We start from the raw sequence: 19,873 nt of genomic DNA, 5'->3' as shown, positions 1-19,873 counted from the left end.
TCTGTCGCCCGGGCTGGAGTGCAGTGGCTGGATCTCAGCTCACTGCAAGCTCCGCCTCCTGGGTTCACACCATTCTCCTGCCTCAGCCTCCCGAGTAGCTGGGACTACAGGCGCCTGCCACCTTGCCCAGCTAGTTTTTGTATTTTTTAGTAGAGACGGGGTTTCACCATCTTAGCCAGGATAGTCTCGATCTCCTGACCTCGTGATCCGCCCGTCTCGGCCTCCCAAAGTGCTGGGATTACAGGCTTGAGCCGCTGCGCCCGGCCGGGATTTATATGTTAATCTTTCCAACGTGCATAGCTACATCACCCTCCAAACCAAATTAACAGACATTATCTCATAACGCAAGACAAATACAGTTTCCTTATGACATCTCATCCCATCTCATCTCAGTTCTGATGTACATGAATGAATATTTTCATGTTTATTTTCCTTTTTTCTGTTATAAAATTAACTACACTTTATTTTAGATTAAATTACGCTGCTTTAATATATCACTGTTTTATTGTTAGGTTTCAGAAGGCTCAAATTAAAGTCTTAAGTGCTTCATTATTACTATAATATATATTACTTATTGTGATGGACAGTGCGAGGCAGGGCCCAGCCCCCTCCACGATGGCCTTGTTGTTGTCCCAGCACTGGGAGGGCTGTCTAGGAGGCTCTGTCTCAGTTTTCAGCCCCTTCAGGGACAGCCCCAGCTGCATGGGCTGCCATAGCCAATGAATGGTGTGTGTGTGTGAGTGTGTGTGTGTGCCTGCATACGTGTGTTTGTTGGCCTAACTCAGCACATCTCTGAAAGCTGTTCTAGGCTGTTCCTGTGGGATCTCCTGAGGCTGTCACTGGGTCTGGGCTGTAGTCCAGCTTCTCTTGGCACCCACTCCGGTTTCTTCCCCATCCTTCCCACAGGTGTTGTGCCCAAGGGCTCTCCTTAATAAGCATCCTATATGCTACATTCCATCTCAGTCCGCTTCCCTGAGAATCCAATTTGCAACAATTTTCTTATCTTAAATTCTGATACTTTTGTTACTCAATGCGAAGTAATCACATACCAGGGATGCAAAAATCTGTTTCCATAGTAACCTGTTGCACTCTCCCTTAAAATTTGTTTTTACATTATGAAAAAATACAAACATATACAAAAGTAAAGAGGACAATATAATGAACCCCTACATATTCCTTACCAAAATTATATCATTAGAGCCATTCTGGTTTCATCCATACACCCTGCCTACCCACATGACATATTTTGAAGCAAAACTCACACATTGTTTCATCCTTAAACATTTCAGTATCTCTAAAAGATAACAAACGTTTTAAAAATTTTTCAAAAGTCAAATATTTCCTCAGTTGTCTCAAAAAAATTTTTTTAGCTGAGTGTGGTGGCTCACACCTGTAATCCCAGCACTTTGGAAGGCCAAGGTGGGTGGATCACGAAGTCAGAAGATTGAGACCATCCTGGCCAATATGTTGAAACTCCGTCTCTACTAAAAATACAAAAATTAGCTGGTGTGGTGGTGCACGTCTGTAGTCCCAGCTACTCAGGAGGCTGAGGCAGAAGAATCGCTTGAACCTAGGAGGCAGAGGTTGCAGTGAGCCCAGATCGTGCCACAGCACTGCAGCCTGGGCGACACAGCGAGACTCTGTCTTTTTTTTTTTTTTTTGAGACGGAGTCTTGCTCTGTCGCCCGAGCTGGAGTGCAGTGGCCAGATCTCAGCTCACTGCAAGCTCCGCCTCCCGGGTTTACGCCATTCTCCTGCCTCAGCCTCCGGAGTAGCTGGGACTACAGTCTCCTGCCACCTCGCCCGGCTAGTTTTTTTTGTATTTTTAGTAGAGACGGGGTTTCACCGTGTTAGCCAGGATGGTCTCGATCTCCTGACCTCGTGATCCGCCCGTCTCGGCCTCCCAAAGTGCTGGGATTACAGGCTTGAGCCACCGCGCCCGGCCTGAGACTCTGTCTAAAAAAAAAACAAAAAACAAAACCCAACAACAAGACTCAACTAAGTCCCTACATTGTCATATGTTATGTATCTTAGGTCCTTTTAAGGTATAAGCCCTTCTTCACTTCTCCTTATCCTTGCAAATTATTTGTTAAAGAAAGTAGCTCATTAGCCGTGTAAACTTACACAGCCTGGATGTGCTGATTACATCCCTTTATTATATAACATGTTCTTCTGTGCCCTGTACTTCCTGAGAAGCAGAACTTACATCAAGGGATTTGGGCAGATTTCGGTCAAATTTTGGGCCACTATTCTTCCTAAGTGGTACTGTGCACTTCTGCCTGGAGGCCCAGAATGGCTGCCTCTCTCTTATGATGTGAGCTGCCACTGATTATCTTTGCTAGATCCATTCATTCATCAGAGACTACACACAGTGACAGTTCATCATTCCTTCTGTATTTATTAGCTGGGATATTTTAAAAAGAGAAACTTCCCCACACCAATTACTTGGATGCTCTGAGTTGTAATTCACAGGACAAAAGACTAAGTGCTAGATTATTTTCCTTGTGCACTGACACCAGTCTCTCTTTCTATCACAACGCAGTGTGTTTTCCTCTAAGTCTCATCCACAAATGCATGCTGTGAGATTCTCTTGCATCCCCGGTGACCACTCAGATGTGTCATCTGATGCACACGACAATCCACATGTACTGAGTCACCTGCTATATGTTGATGCACTGACTAGGAGTCAGGGATTCTGAAAAGAAGATTGACCCTGTCCTTGCCCTTAGAAGCTCCTCTTCTAATGGCTCAGGAAGACGGGACTGCCACAAAACAACCAATTACAATGCATATGTGTATACATGAGAACATACATGAGGGCATGCTTGGGTATGTTCAGCCAGGAGGGGGCGCTAGCCACACCTCCATGGAGGCAGTGACCATATATGCTCCGCGTGGGCCTTGAAGGGTGGGCAGGAGAAAGACACAGCCTACACAGAATCAGGAAGGGTAAAAGCACGCAGACACCCTTCACGCGCCTCTGCAGGCAGATGGCACAGTGTGGCTCACTGCTAGCGTGCTTTCCCCAGAAAGGCCTGAGTAACACGCACACACTAGAGCCACCTTGGACAGAACATGAATATCCATCTGCTTGGTGGGGTCTCTCTCTCTCTGCCCTGACTTGGCTGTCATTGGGTCATCTTCATCTAATAGGAACAGAAAAGCCCACTGGCCAGCACCTGCTGCCCAGACTGGTCCCACTGCTATTAATCAGCACAAAGCTAAGATTCCAGGGCTTCTGTCTTCCACAAGAGCCTGACTAAATGTATACGCCTACAGATAAAGATGGGAAGAAAACTGGAAGAAATATACACGGTTAGATGTCAGGTAAGATGGTGGGACTACAGGTGAAATTTTGTAAGCGTTTTCATGCCGCTGTATGCTGTTTTGCATAATAAATAAAACAGAATCTGTTTGGGGCAGTGAAAGAAAAAACAAAAACACATAAATAAAAAATTCTGTGCAAGCAAATGTTATACAAATGTTATATAAAGGTCTGGCTCGCTCTACTCTACCTCTATTGAGAAAATGTAGCATGTCTCCTGGGAGCAGTCATCCGTGGCAAGGAGGAAGTCTTGGATCTCTTTGTCCTGCCTCTTGCCTTGGGGTTGGCTGAGAATCTCACCCTTCACACTGGGGGGTACCACTACCCCCACGATATGCTTCTTCAGTGTAAGCAGAAACAGGCTCCTTGGTGCATACTAAACAATGACTCACTGACAAAATAAGATCCTTTCACCTCACCCCCAGCTTGACACCCCTCCCAGCAACATATGTTCCTTGTTCTCTTTTCCAGTGGGAAAAGTCTGCGATTACTTACAGGGAGAAACTGCCATACAGACTCCTGGCATCTTCCTTTGGTCTGATAAAGATATTTTCAAAAGAAGACCCAGTGCCCTCAGTAACAAACCCAACTTACCCCAGTTTTCCTTCTCTCATCTGTCCCCTCACCGTAGGCACCCTGCCGTGTTCTTCATCCCTTCCTTTCCATCTCATCATCACCCTCCATCCAGCCTCAGCTGCCTCTTGCCTGGACTAGCGGGAGCCTCCTGATGAGACTCTGCCTCCTGGCCCCTGCCCACCAAGCCGTCCCACACAGGGAGCTCATCTCTGAAAAAAACACTTCTGCCAAAGACACCAACTGGCTATTTCATGATATTAAGGAATTGCTGTAATTTTAAAGGTAAATTATAATACCATGGTTTTGGTTTTTTAAAAAAGGGTACTTGTCTTTCTGAGGTACATTCCGAAATATTACAGATGGAGGGAAATGGCATCAGAAATTTGATTTAAAAAAATAAAAGAAAAGGAAAACATAAGTTGGATAGAAATGAAATTAGGTCAGCCATGAGATGATACTCATTGAAGCTGGGTGATAGGTAAGCAGGAATTTATTATACCAGTCTATTATTCATATCCCTTTGAAATTTTCTAATAAAATTTTTATTTTCATTTTTTATTGAGACAGGGTCTTGCTCTGTCGCCCAGACTGGAGTGCAGTGGTGCAACTGAGGCTAATTGCAGCCTAGCCTCAACCTCCCAGGCTCAAGCAATCCTCCCACCACACTAGGCCAATTTTTTGTAGAGATGGGGTCTCACTATGTTAGCTATCCTGATCGTGAACTCCTGGGCTCAAGTAATCCTGACCTCTCAGTCTCCCAAAGTGCTTAGGATTACAGGCATGAGTCTCCCAAATTGCTGGGATTACAGGAGTGAGCCACCATGCCTGGCCTGTAATAGAATTTTTAAAACTTTCAAAGGATTCCTCTTGCCATGAGAATGCATAAGGACAGCCTAGCATCCAAATTCCCATACTGTCTTTCAAATTCCACGTCTGCATCGTACCTCACCCTTGCTTGTTCAATGTTACTTCTGGAAAGCCTAATGTGTGCAGGTTCCTGTGGGCATGACAGACCCTCATACCAAACAGTTAAGGTGTAGCCTCCCCTAACATGCTCACCTCACATCTCTACAGGGGAACCCTCAGCATCCTCCTCCTCCATCATTCAATAAATATCCATTATACACCTACTATGTGCCAGGCACAGCACGCAGCCTCCAGCCTCAGAGCACACAGTCAAGTCAGGGAGAAGTAAACAGATGACTGTAGCTCCCAGCAGAATACTGGTAAGTGCTCTGATGGACATAGGCCCAGGATGCTGGCAAGCACAGGGAGGGACCTGATCTAGCTGTGAGGTGGAAAGGGGCAGGGAAGGTGGCCCAAGGCAGTGTTTTGTCTTTCCTCAAGTCTCACCCACCCCCATGTAAAGACTTCGCTTCCTACAATGCCAGCTTGAATCCCACCACCCATGACACCACACTCTCCCTGCCCTCCCAACCAAGTGTGGTCCCAACAGTGTCTTATCAACTGTTGCACTTAACTGTTTATAAAGGGGCCACATACCCAAAGGCCTAGAGAAGCCAGCTAGGTAGCATGACTGAGTGTATAAGACAAGTTTAAGACCAGAGTGTGAACCCAAGGCATATGCCCCTTCTGAAGTGCCATCTCACCGTGGTTGGGTGCAAATGTGGATCCTGTGTTAATAGAGCCTCCACTATTTCAAGTAAAACTGGATTTTTTTTTTTTTTTTTTTGAGATGGAGTCTCACTCTGTCACCAGGCTGGAGTGCAGTGGCGCAATCTCGGCTCACTGCAACCTCTGCCTCCAAGGTTCAAGCAATTTTCCTGCCTCAGCCTCCTGAGTAGCTGGGACTACAGATGCACACCACCACGCCAGCTAATTTTTATATCTTTAGTAGAAATGAGGTTTCACCACATTGGCCAGGATAGTCTTAATCTCTTGACCTTGTGATCCACCTGCCTTGGCCTCCCAAAGTGCTGGGATTACAGGCATGAGCCACTGAGCTCGGCCTCAAGCAAAACTGCATTTTCATACATTAATTATAAATTTTTTTTTGAGATAGGGTCTCACTATGTTGCCCAGGCTGGTCTCAAACTCCCGAGCTCAAGCAATCCGCCCGACTTGGCCTCCCAAAGTGCTAGGAGGACAGGCACGGACCACTGCACCTGGCCAATTTTGCATTACAATAGTCCTCACTTACTTGAGGGGGATATGTTCCAAGACCCCCAGTGGATGTCTGAAACCTAAGGTAGTACCAAGCCCTGTATCTACTATGTTTTTTTCTCTATAAATACATACTTATGCTAAAGTTTCATTTACAAATTAGGCATGGTAACAGATTATCAACAATAACTAATAATAAACAGAACTATACCATATACAGTAAGAAAAGTTATGTGAATGTGGACTCTTTTTCTTTCTCAAAATATCTTATTGCACTGTACTCGCCTATTTTTGGACCACAGTTAACCTTGGGTAACTGAAATTGCGGACTGAGTATATTATATTCCCAGCCAATATGAAATTGAGGATTGCGTATTATAGTATATTATCTGTATTGTTTTATATATTATATATCATGTACCATGTCATACATGATGTATATTTTAATATAAAAATTCATATGCAATCTATACAATCCAGATTTTTATATGGAATCTTCAAATTTAAAACCCGGCTCAAATTTTGTTGTTGTTGTTGTTGAGACAGTCTCACTCTTTTTATCGCCCAGGCTGGAGCTTAGTGGCACAATCTCGGCTCACTGCAACCTCTGCCTCCTGAGTTCAAGATATTCTCATGTCTTAGCCTCCAAAGTAGCTGTGATTACAGGCGTGTGCCACCATACCCAGTGATATGGTTTGGCTGTATCCCCACCCACATCTCATCTCAAATTGTAGTTCCCATAATCCCCATGTGTCTTGGGAGGGACCCAGTGGGAGGTAACTGAATAATGGGGGTGGTTTCCTCCATGCTATTCTTGTGATAGTGAGTTCTAATGAGATCTGATGGTTTTATTTTATTTACTTATTATTTTTAAGACGGAGTCTTGCTCTGTCACCCAGGCTGGAGTACAGTGGTGCAATCTTAGCTCATTGCAACCTCTGCCTCCCAGGTTCCAGCAATTTTTCTGCCTGAGCCTCCTGAGTCACTGGGTTTACAGGTGTGCGCCACCATGCCCGATTAGTTTTTGCATTATTAGTAGAGACAGGATTTTACCATGTTGGCTTGAACTCCTGGCCTCAGGTGATTCACCCGCCTAGGCCTCCCAAAGTGCTGCGATTATAGGTGTAAGCCACTATGCCCGTCAAGATCTGATTTTACAAGGGCCTTCGCCTTCACTCTGTACTTCTCCTTGCTGCTTTCATGTGAAGAAGCATGTGTTTGCTTCCTCTTCCGCCATGATTTTAAGTTTCCCGAGGCCTCCCCAGCCATGCTGAACTGTGAGTCAATTAAACCTCTTTCCTTTATAAATTACCCAGTCTCAGCTATGTCTTTAGCATAAGAATGGACTAATACAGTAAATTGGTATTGGGGAGTGGGGCACTGCTGTAAAGATACCCGAAAATGTGGAAGTGATTTTGGAATTGGGTAACAGGCAAAGGTTCGAACAGTTTCGGGGGGCTCAGAAGAAGACAGGAAAATGTGTGAAAGTTTGGAACTTCCCAGCGACTTGGAGGGCTCAAAAGACAGGAAGATGTGGGAAAGTCTGGCACTTCCTAGAGACTTGTTGAATGGCTTTGACCAAAATGCTGATAGTGATATGGTCAATGACGTCTAGGCTGAGGTGGTTGCAGATGAAGATGGGGAACTTGTTGGGAACTGGAGTAAAGATCACTCTTGCTATGCAAAGAGGCTGGTGGCATTTCGCCCCTGCTCTGGAGATCTGTGAAACTTTGAACTTGAGAAGATGATTTAGGATATCTGGCGGAAGACATTTCTAAGTGGCAAAGTGTTCAAGAGGAAGCAGAGTTTGGAAACTTGGCAGCCTGATGATGTGACAGAAAAGAAAAATCCATTTTCTGGGGAGAAATTCAAGCCTACTGCAGAAATTTGCATAAGTAATGAGGAGCCTAATTTTTTTTATTTTATTTTATTTTTTGTTTTTGAGACGGAGTCTCGCTCTGTCGCCCAGGCTAGAATGCAGTTGCACGATCTCCTGCTCACTGCAAGCTCTGCCTCCCAGGTTCACACCATTGGAAGAGCTTAATGTTAATCACCAAGACAATGGGGAAAATGTCTCCAGGGCATGTCAGAGACCTTCACGCCAACCCTCCCATTATAAGATTGGAGGCCTAAGAGGAAAAATTGGTTTCCTGGGCCTGGCCTAGGACCTCCTGCTGTGTGCTGCCTAGGGAAGTTGGTGCACTGCATACCAGCCACTCCAGCCATGGCTAAAAGGGCACAAGGTACAGCTCAGGCATGGCTTCAGAGGGTGTAAGCTCCAAGCCTTGGCAGCTTCTATGTGGTGTAGAGCCTGCGGGTGCATAGAAGTCAAGAATTGAGGTTTGGGAATCTCTGCCTAGATTCCAGAGGAGGCAGAAGTTTGCTTCAGGGGCAGGGCCCTCATGGAGAACCTCTGCTAGGGCAGTGCGGAAGGAAAATGTGGGGTTGGAGCCCCCACAAAGAGTCTCTGCTGGGGCACTGCCTAGTGGAGCTGTGAGAAGTCGGCCACCATCCACCAGACCCCAGAATGGTAGATCCACCAACAGCTTGCACCATGCACCTGGAAAAGTGGCAGACACTCAATGCCAGCCCATGAAAGCAGCCAGAAAGGGGGCTGTACCCTGTAGAGCCACAGGGCTGGAGCTACCCAAGGCCCTGGGAGCCTACCTCTTGTATCCGCATGCCATAAATGTGAGACATGGAGTCAAAGGAGATCATTTTGGAACTTTAAAGTTTAATGGTTGCCCTATTGGATTTCAGACTTGCATGGGGCCTGTAACCCCTTTGTTTTGGCCAATTTCTCCCATTTGGAACGGGTGTATTTACCCAATGCCTGTACCCCATTGTATCATGGAAGTAACTAACTTGCTTTTGACTTTACAAGCTCATAGGTAAAAGGGATTTGCCTTGTCTCAGATGAGACATTGGACTTGGGCTTTTGAGTTAATGCTGGAATGAACTAAGACTTTGGGGGACTGTGGAGAAGGCATGACTGTGTTTTAAAATGCAAGGACATGAGAACTGGGAGGGGCCAGGGGCAAAATGATATGGTTTGTCTGTATCCCCACCCAAATCTTATCTTGAGTTATGGTTCCCATAATCCCCACATGTCATGGGAGGGTCCAGGTGGGAGGTAATTTAATCATGGGGATGGTTACCTCCATGCTGTTCTCATGATAGTGAGTTCTCACAAGATGTGACGGTTTTATAAGGGGCTTTTCCCCTACCTCCACTCTGCACTTTTTGCTGCTGCCATGTGAAGAAGGTTGTGTTTGCTTCCCCTTCTGCTATGATTGTAAGTTTCCTGAGGCCTCCCCAGCCCTGCAGAACTGTGAGTTGATTCAACTTCTTCCCTTTATAAATTACTCAGTCTTAGGTATGTCTTTATTAGCAGTGTGAGAATGGACTAATACAGCTGGCTTTTTTTTTCCCCCCCAGTAAAGATGGGGTTTTCCCATGTTGGCCAGGCTGGTCTCAAACTCCTGGCCTCAAGTGATCTGCCCACCTTGGCCTTCCAAAGTGGCGGGATTACAGGCCTGAGCCACCATACCTGGCCCCGGCTCAAATATGTTGAAATATTTTGTGGGCCAAACTAAATGACTCTGTATTTCAATTAAGCCCCAATCTAAAAGTTTGTAACTTCTGGCCTATTTCATGTTATCCAACACCTACCAGGTATTAGCCTAGCTTTCTTTTCACATAAATGTCTTCTTCCTAATTATAAGCTCCTTGTAAAGGGAATATTTCACCCCCTCATGGGAACAGGGCACTGAAAACCCTCAGGGCTGTCAAGATGGGGACAAGTCACTCTTCTACCAGGCACTTACTTCTGACTGGCCTCCATCTCCAACAGGGCAGAGAGAGCTGAGGTTCCCTTCTTCCCCACCGGGGGTGCGGCTGACTCCAGAGAATGTGTGGAAATGGGCCCGGTCATCTGCAAGCCTTTCATGGCGGTCCCTTTCTAAAGCAGAGAAGAGGAGACATGGCCATCAGCCGAGTGGGCTCCCAGTGGAAGCCACTCAGGCTCCAGGGCATGCTGCAGCATTCCCAGGCCCTGGGAATCCAATGGACAGGGTCAAGGAACATGGGTTCTCAGTGTTCAGCAAGTGACAGAAAACCACGTTTCACTCAAATGTCTGGTGAACTAAAAATAAACTGCCCCTTTATTTGCACATCATCTCATTTCACCCTCACCACAGCTCTATGAAGTAAACAATGTTAGTCCTATTTTACAGAAGAAGAAACTGAAGCTCAGAGAGGTTAAGGAACTTACCCCACATCCTACTGGAGCTGGAATCCAACCTCCAGTGACCTCACTTCAAAACCAAAGTTCTTCCCACTATCCAAGTTCTCCCAGACATGTTTCTAATCATAAGTGATGTTGTGTACACAAGGCAGCTGGTGTGAGAGGAAGAATACTGAACTTGAGGTTAAAAACAAAAAAACATGGCTGATGACGGAACATTCCCTGGTGATTAAAAAGAGTGAACTACTTACACACACAACTTGGATGAATCCAAAGGTATTACGCTAAGTGAAAGAAGGCAATAAAATGTGACCTTTTCACATATGATGTGACTCTTTTCTGTGATGTTTGGAAAAGACAGAAGTACAGTGATAAGGAACACACCAGTGGTTGCCATGGATTAGAGATAGGGGAGAACGTGACTATAAAGACTAGCATAAGTCCGGGCATGATGGCTCATGCCTGTAATCCCAGCACTTTAGGAGGCCATGGCAGGAGGACGGCTTGAGCCCAGGAATTTGAGAAAAACCTGGGCAAAATGGGGAAACCCCATCTCTATAACAAATACAAAAAATTAGTTGGACATTTAGTCCCAGCTACTTGGAAGGCTAAGGTGGGAGGTCAAGGCTGCAGTGAGCCATGATCATGCCACCACACTCCCGCTTGGGCAACAGAGTGAGACCATGTCTCAAAAAAAAAAAAAAAAATACTAGCATGAGAGAATTTTTTTGAAGTGACGGTGGTGGTTACATGAATCTATATATTTGTTAAAATTCATAGACCTGTGTACATACACACATACACACACATGTCAATTGTACTATATATTAGTTAAAAAAAAATGCTGAATCCCAGTTCTGCCCCTTATAGCTGGCATATTCCATAACCCCCAGAAGCCTGAGTCTCTGCACTGGGTGGTGTGTGACTGAATGAGGCGCAGGCTGCTGGGAACGCTGGAGCAAGATGAGTGAGGAAGGACTGCTGCTGTTCACCTCCTGAGAGTTTCTACTCAGCAGTTCAGCACCCAGTCACACAAGCAGCTGTGCTCAACATAGGGTCCCACTTGGGGAGGACCTCAAGGCACCGTGTCCTCAGGTGGAAGGGAGTGGCTCTATGCCACAGAACACCACCCAGTCGCTGCCTGCACTCTATCCCTTCCTCCTTTACCATGCAGTGGAGAAGAAAACACTGTTTTGGATTTAAGGTAAACATTGGGCAGTTGACGAGTAAATAAATAGGCTGATGATGAGAGGCCCCTAACAGAGGAGGTGGCAAACCTGCATCTCACACCAGGCACACTCCCTGAGTTCAAGGAGCCCTTACTCGCATCATGCGATCCGAGCGATGCCGCCTGCGAATGCGATTCAAGCCCTCCACAAAGCGGATAAAGCCATCCAGGAGTTGCCACTCATCCTCGTCTGCACGGGGCCTGTCCCCATAGATGTCGCAGTGGGCCTCCCCCTCTGTGATGCGCTTGGTGGCGGTGACACAGGCTGGCAGCAGCAGGAAGCGGGTCCTCCAGAACTTCAGGGATTCAATTAAGCTACAGGGGGCCGAGGAAGGCACAGAGTGGTGTTGAGAAAAAGGAGATAATGAAAGCACTCTCGGTAAAGTGTGTGGAGCTGGTGTGTGAAGGTTCATTTCCCCATGAGTATGTGTTCATCTGATGCTACAGCTCATGGCTTTGTTGAAAATACAAGTTCTGAGGATGCGCACGGTGGCTCATGCCTGTAATCCCAGCACTTTGGGAGGCCTAGGCAGGAGGATTGCTTGAGCTGAGGAGTTTGAGACCAGCCTGGGCAACATGGCAAGACCCCATCTCCACCCTGTCTCAAAAAAAAAAAAGAAAAGAAAAGAAAAAATACAAGCTCTGAAGGAAGACCACAAAAGCAGTTTTTGCTTTGATCCCAGAGATGCCAGAATGCTTCTGCAAACCCAGGTCCAGTGAATTTGTGGCTATCATCACAATCACAAGTCATGCATAGAAATCAAAAACTAAAAATGAGATACCACAAAGCTACCAGCCAACCAGTGAGGAAAATGTTAAGAACACAATCTGCACTGCCACTTGCATCAAAGTGCATGTCATCACTGAGTTTCATGGGGTTTGCTTTTTCAATTGTGGTAAAATATACATCACAAAAAATTTATCACATTAACCTATTTTATTTTTTTGAGACAAGGTCTTGCTGTGTTGCCCAGGCTACAGTGTGGTGGCACTATCAAGGCTCACTGTAGCCATAACCTCCTGGGCTCAAGCACTTCGGTCTCCTGAGTAGCTAGGACTACACAGGTATGCCACCAAGCCCAGTTAATTTTAATTAATTAATGTATTTATTTTCTGAGATAGAGTTTCGCTCTTGTTGCCCAGGCTGTAGTGCAATGGCTTGATCTTGGTTCACTGCAACCTCCACCTCCCGGGTTCAAGCAATTCTTCTGCCTCAGCCTCCCGAGTAGCTGGGATTACAGGCGCGCACCACCACACCCAGCTAATTTTTGTATTTTTAGTAGAGACAGGATTTTGCCATGCTGGCCAGGCTGGTCTCAAACTCCTGACCTCAGGTGATCCACTCACCTCGGCCTCCCAAATTGCTGGGATTACAGGCGTGAGCCACTGCGCCCAGCCAATCCTGTCTCTTTATAAAGAAAAAAGGGAGAGAGAGAGAGAGAAAGCTCAGAAAGTGTTAAAAACACACATATACTGCTTTGGGAGGCCGAGACAGGCAGATCACGAAGTCAGGAGATCAAGACCATCCTGGCTGACACTGTGAAACCCCGTCTCTACTAAGGATTCAAAAATCAGCCAGCGCGGGGGCTGGCGCCTGTTGTCCCAGCTACTCAGGAGGCTGAGGCAGGAGAATGGCGAGAACCCGGGAGGCGGAGCTTGCAGTGAGTGGAGATTGCACCACTGCACTCCAGCCTGGGCAACAGAGCGAGACTCCGTCTCAAAAAAAAAAAAAAAAAAAATACACATATACATCCTTGCCCAAAGCTGCAAGGATGGAAATCCAAAGTCCACTCTCTGACCTGAAGTCTTCAGAGCCGGCAGAACAGATATACTGATCTAAGTAATTCCACTTGTACTCCTCCAGCCGTTCATGGGAGAATTCCACCCAGCAGGAGACAAACTCGGAGTCTGAGTGGGAAGGACAGAGGCTGTAGGTGTAGTGGATCTGGGCAGATTCATAAGGATACCTGCAAAATAAGGGCAGGCCCCCAAATTCAAAAGAGTTAGAGACAAACTTCTGCCAATTCTTCTCTATATTTTCTATCTCTATACACTTAGAACCATCCTTGACATTTACCCCTCAACTGTAGTAACCAACTCATCCCAGGGAACGGTACTAGAAATTTCTCAGATCTTCTTAAACTCCTTCCTTCTTCTCTCCTCACAATCTTTAGTTGAACTAGGCTTGTTATGAATCATGCTAATCATTGTAAGATGAATCAAATCCCTTTTGGAAATAGGTAAGCTATAACCCTAAAATAGCCCTAGAAACAAACAAACAAAAACTCCAAAAGAAAAACCAACCACTGAGCTTCCTCAGTTTATACACATAATTTAGTATGTGGTCATAATTCAGGACAATAAGTGAAGACCTTAAATATCCAAATACTCACTTGGGAAGGTATCGCGTCACTGTGATCATCTTATCTTTCAGCGTCACTTTGTGGAACGTTCTGCCCATACTCAGCCAATACTGGTCCTCCTCCTCCGGGCGGTTTCGGGACACAAGGCCTAACAGAAAAATAATAATTTCCTCCATCTGTTTGAAGCTCATTCCTATAACAAGCAACTGTTTCTCATCCATATAGATTCAGAAAACGATGTAACACTCTCTCTTGAGGGGCAATTTCATGGAAGAAAGTTATTCTTGGTTAAAAAAACAAAACAAAAAACTCCTGAGGTTGGCAGATTTTTCTGTTATTAAACCAACCAGGAGCAGATTAGAGCCTGAAGGTGCTGGCTGATAGTACCTAGATGGCAGATTCAAAGCTGAACAACCTGATACCTCATCCTCTGGAGAGGAAAGTTCTGTAAGAGATGACTGTGTTACTAAAATGGAACTGTACTACTCCAGCATAAGCTGCCCACCTTGGCATTCGAGGTTCTCACTCCAAGGTGGCAGTCAACCTAGCTTTCTAGTCCTAGTTCTCACTACTTCTAAACTGCTATACCAAGTTTCAGTCTAAAAGGACCATTTATTTATTTGCTGCAAAAATTTGCTCATGTTGTTTCTTTTCTTTTCTTTTCTTTTTTTGAGACACAGTTTCACTCTTGTTGCCCAGGCTGGAGTGCGATGGTGTGATCTCAACTGACCGCAATCTCCACCTCCTGGGTTCAAGCAGTTCTCCTGTCTCAGCCTCCCGAGTAGCTGGGATTACAGGCATGCTCCACCATGCCCAGCTAATTTTGTATTTTTAGTAGAGACGAGGTTTCTCTATGTTGGTCAGGCTGGTCTTGAACTCCCGACCTCAGGTGATCCACTCGCCTCGGCCTCCTGAAGTGCTGGGATTACAGGGGTGAGCCACTGCGCCTGGCCTGCTCATGTTGTTTCTTTTGCATTCTCTTCCTGGGCCACCACTGAAATCCCAGATCATTTAAAGTCATCATCAAATGCTACTTCTTCCAGAAAGCTGTCAGACCCCATCAGCAGTGTGAATTCTACCTTGTATATAGCTCCTTGTGTGTATGTCTTTCACCCCTTACAAATTAAAAATTCCAGGAGGCCAGGGCTCAAACTTTGTTCCTCCTTACATTTTTAGTAGCACCGGATAAAGTGCCATGTGCAGTATTAGCTGAACTGAATTGAATGCAGGAAAGAGGAAAATAATCAGGAATGAAGAAAATGACAAGTGTTCAAGAGAGTAAAATCACACCTCAAAAGAACAACCAAGCCAAGCCAAGCCAAGCCAAGCCAAGATTCCTTTGATCTAGAAATGAAAGGAGTCCTCTTGAGGCAGGAGAACAGGGTTTGGAGGCAGGGAATCTAAGGCCAATTCAGGCTGACTTCCTAAAACTAAATCAAAAGAAAAACTCCAACTTTCCACACCTAAGTAACAAAAGAACTGGAGGTTACTCCCTTCGCAAACCACTCCCTGCTTTTTCTGTGAGGCAGATGGAAAACTGAAAGTGTCTTTCTGATTGGTTTGATTTTTACAACCAATCAGACGTTTGTATAGGAGTATAACTTTGAAACTTCACTTCAGCCTCTGATTGGGAGCTTTCCCCAACCAATCAGACTGACTGAGAGCCACTACTTCATTTACATAGGGTGTGCACCAAGTAACCAATGGGAAACTTCCAGAGGGTATTTAAACCCCAGCAAGGCCGGGCGTGGTGGCTCAAGCCTGTAATCCCAGCACTTTGGGAGGCCGAGACCGGTGGATCACGAGGTCAGGAGATCGAGACCATCCTGGCTAACACGGTGAAACCCCGTCTCTACTAAAAAAATACAAAAAACTAGCAGGGCGAGGTGGCGGGCGCCTGTAGTCCCAGCTACTCGGGAGGCTGAGGCAGGAGAATGGCGTGAACCCGGGAGGCGGAGCTTGCAGTGAGCTGAGATCCAGCCACTGCACTCCAGCCTGGGCGACAGAGCAAGACTCCATCTCAAAATAAATAAATAAATAAAAAATAAACCCCAGCAAATTCTGTAAAGGAGCCCTTGAGCCCCTATGCTTCAGCCTGCTCCCACACTGTGGAGTGTACTTTCATTTTCTTTTTCTTTTTTTTTTTTTGAGACGGAGTCTGGCTCTGTCGCCCAGGCTGGAGTGCAGTGGGATCTCAGCTCACTGAAAGCTCCGCCTCCCGGGTTTACACCATTCTCCTGCCTCAGCCTCCGGAGTAGCTGGGACTACAGGCGCCCGCCACCTCGCCCGGCTAGTTTTTTGTATTTTTAGTAGAGACGGGGTTTCACCATGTTAGCCGGGATGGTCTCGATCTGCTGACCTTGTGATCCGCCCGCCTCGGCCTCCCAAAGTGCTGGGATTACAGGCTTGAGCCACCACGCACAGCCTCATTTTCAATAAATCTCTGCTTTTGCTGTTTCATTCTTTTCTTGCTTTGTTTGTGCGTTTTGTCCAGTTCTTTGTTTGAGGTGCCAAGAACCTGGACACCCTCCACCAGCAACACTCTCATTCAGCTCTGGGACAGTCACACGGTGACAGGCAGCATGGGAGCGGTCAAGAGGAGAGAGGACAGCAGAGGCTGAAATAGTATTCACTGTGAGTATGGAAATTTCCCAGATGGTGCCAAAGGAGCAGCAGGCCAGATGCATACAAAACAGAAGTGACTCGAGAGACCCCAGGTCCAACCCCAGCACTTTCACTTGCCAGCTTCTATGATCTTGGGCACCAAATCTCACTTTCTACAGCAACAAAGAGGGCAAGCCCTCATCCAAGCATTCTTTTATTCATGCAACAAACACTCTGCTGGCTATTGGAAAGACAACGTCATGGGGCAAGGTTCATGAGCATCTGACATCGTACCGGACACCCCCATTCTAAATTAGGTGCACCCTCATTATCCCTGTGTTTATCCTGCATGGTATTTATTCTTCACAGTCTGTGATCAAATATATACTTGTGGTTTATTAGTTTCACATCTGACTCTCCTGTAGACTGCAGACTCTGAGGGGAGGGCTGATGCTATTCTATTCCCTGCTGGAACAGGGCCTGGTTCACACTTAGTATTCAGTAAGTCTCTGACGAATAAGCAGCACAGGCCTGGTTGTGATGGCAACTGTTCCAGTAATTAGGATAACAATGGTACCCTTTCTGTTACTATAGAAATTAAAGAGATTAAATTTATCACAGCAAAAAAATAACCAGAAAGGATACAGTCAGGCAAGTAGCCTCTGACCAACTAACCATCACATGAGGCTCATGGATCAGCCAGGAACAGAACTGGACACAGAGGAACTCAGACCACTGAGGGACATCCACCAGCTATTCCACAGAACAACAGGTGGGCAGCCTGGAAGGCACCAGTGACATGAAAGGTGAATTCATCCCATTACTCTTGGGATAAAGGACAAAATCCTTCAGATAGACTTGGGTCTCCTGACATCTCTGGCTGCACCTCCAGCTCATTCCTTGTGCTCCATCATATCAGCCTTCTTTTTGGCGTCCAGAAAGTATCTCAATGTTTTCTGCCACAGAACCTTTGCACAAACTGGCCTCTGCCTGGCATGCCCTTCCTTTCTACTCCTGCCCTCCATTTCCAACCTGCTGCTCCTAGTAACTCCTACATGTACTTCAGGTCTAAGCTCAAACCTCACCTCCTCAGGGAAGCTGTCCATGACCCACCAGATAAGATAGGGCCCCATATTAAATGTTCTGACAGCCCCATGACTTCTCCCTCAGCCTTTATCACAATATACAATTATATTTCATAGTTTGACTAATGTTATTTTCCCTGACTGGGCTATAAATGCTCTCCCTAGTCATGCAGAGTAAGTGCTTCAAAGACTGTTGAATGAATGTGTGAATAAATGGATTCACATATTTATTTATTTTTCTTTTCTTTTTAGAGACAGTCTCCCTATATTGCTTAGGCCGTTCTTGAACTCCTGCACTCCAGGCATCCTCCTGCCTCAGCCTCCCAACATGCTAGGATTACGCCCAGTCAAATTCATATACTTATTGACCCATACTGTTGCATATTATTGTATGCCAGGCATGCAGTTTCCATTGTGGAGGACAAAAAGATAAACAGAAATAGTCTTGGCACTCAAAAAGGTTAATATTCAGTAAGGTCTGGAAGATGAATACAAGGCAACATGTGATAAACATCACAAGGGACATTCAAAGAAGATCTAGGGGGAGTCCAAAGCTTTATACATAAACAGCAGGGCCTGGGCTGGATGACCACATGCTCCCGCTAACAGGGCTACAGTTCTCTGATCCTCTGGCCCAAGAAGCTTTCATGGGCAGACAAAGATGATCCAAGGTTATCACTAAGTGATCAGGGAAGGTGGGGGGTCTTGTTAGCAATAATGAAGAGACAGGAGACTAAGACAGCTCACTGATTGTTCCAGGAAGTGATTACTGCTTTCTGATTCCAGGCACCTGCACTTAATGCCCTCTGTTAGACTTATTTTAGAGGAGCTCTCCACTGCCTGGCTCTGATTCAACTAGCAACACCGATTCTCTGTCACTTACTAGCCTAATCTGCCCCTCATGGATGACCCATTCTTGCTTCAAGCCACCAAGCTTCAGTGATAAAGAAGAGACAGATGAAATCAGAATAGGAAAATAAGAACAAAAGTAAACTTCAGGTTTAGGTAACATTTGGCAGTCTGCTGTGTGCCAGGTACTGTACTAGAAACAAATATAGGTTTCTGGGTTTAGAAACTTTGACAGCTCAGTAGTGACTCAGCTTCCTACTATTCCCAGGCTGTCCCATTCCTGAACTTGGTCACACCCACTGCCTTAAAGGGAGAGTTGTAAATTAAAGAGAGCATTTACAATAAATCCATACCTAAAGGAGACTTTATTCCTCACTTAAGTAGAATTTATAAATAAAACTTTTGTGTCAAAAACAATTACTACTAAATTTATCTATTATCTACCATCTTGAAAACCCACTTCCACATAAGAAGAGACGAAAATATAAATCCAAGGAGAAAAACTCACCTCGGCTATAGAGTGGGCTACTGCTCAGCGGGGGTGGGACGGCAGGGTTGGGTTTTTGTGCCTTGGGCTGCACTATGATTTGGTAGCCCTGCATGAGACGTTGGCAAATAAACTCTTCAAACACCTGCTGGGCTGTCATCTGCACACCGTCTTCGTCCCTCCTGAAAAAAACAGATGATTGCTCATACAGATGCTTGGCCTGAGATAGTGACACTTAAGACTGCACAGTCTCATCATCTCCTTTGCATCATCCCCTTATAACCATTCTATGGTGCTTCATAAAACTAACAGTTTGAGCTGGGCACGGTGGCTCATATCTGTAATCCTAGTACTCCAGAAGGCTGACATGGGCAGATTGCATAAGCCCAGGAATTCAAGACCAGTCTGGGCAACATGGCAAAACCCTGTCTCTACCAAAAAAAAAAAAAAATTAGCCAAGTATGGTGGCATGCATTTGTAGTCCCAGCAGAGGTTGCAGTGAGCCAAGATTGCATCACTGCACTTCAGCCTGGACGACAGTATATAAAAGAGAGATAGAAAGAAAATATAATAGAAAATATGAAAAAAAAACCACCAACAATTTGTAAATCAGTGTTTTGGGGAAAATTAACAGTTTAAAGAGGTGAAAAGAGGCAGGTAACTCAATGCCCAAATGAGTAATTTTAGAAAAGAAGATCAGATTTAGTGTGCCCAAAATAATTGCATTAGAAAATAAGAGAATAATCAGCAAGGCCAGAAAAAACTGGAGTTAAAAATAAATCAATCGACAAGGAGAAATAGTTGATGTCAATAGAACTCTGGAGAAATGCACACTTCTTTTTTTTTTTTGAGACGGAGTCTCGCTCTGTCGTTGCCCAGGCTGGAGTGCAGTGGCCGGATCTCAGCTCACTGCAAGCTCTGCCTCCCGGGTTTTACACCATTCTCCTGCCTCAGCCTGCCGAGTAGCTGGGACTACAGGCACCCACC

The 19,873-nt window shown here is 45.6% G+C and overlaps 1 protein-coding gene across 21 annotated transcripts in view; it reads right to left on the bottom strand.

Annotated features, from left to right (window-relative positions):
- LOC113219503 (GATOR complex protein DEPDC5) overlaps window positions 1–19,873 on the bottom strand; it is a 169,461-nt gene that overhangs the window by 64,246 nt on the left and 85,342 nt on the right. For 16 of the 21 annotated variants that reach the window (XR_003306688.2, XR_003306687.2, XR_003306689.2 and 13 more), the window contains 5 exons: window positions 18,908–19,068; window positions 13,892–14,009; window positions 13,298–13,465; window positions 11,594–11,813; window positions 9,852–9,985 (listed from right to left, as the gene is read on the bottom strand). Coding sequence is in view for 13 of the 21 variants with exons in the window: in XM_026447037.1 (XP_026302822.1) it covers window positions 9,852–9,985; window positions 11,594–11,813; window positions 13,298–13,465; window positions 13,892–14,009; window positions 18,908–19,068 (801 nt within the window). In the remaining 8 variants the exon portion in view is untranslated. The other 5 variants (XM_026447048.2, XM_026447047.2, XR_003306691.2 and 2 more) reach the window with 4 other exon arrangements.

Source organism: Piliocolobus tephrosceles, chromosome 19 (genome assembly GCF_002776525.5).
Source record: "Piliocolobus tephrosceles isolate RC106 chromosome 19, ASM277652v3, whole genome shotgun sequence".
NCBI lineage: Eukaryota > Metazoa > Chordata > Mammalia > Primates > Cercopithecidae > Piliocolobus > Piliocolobus tephrosceles.
The sequence above is the reverse complement of the archived record's forward strand: the minus strand, read 5'-3'. Positions and strand labels throughout refer to the sequence as shown.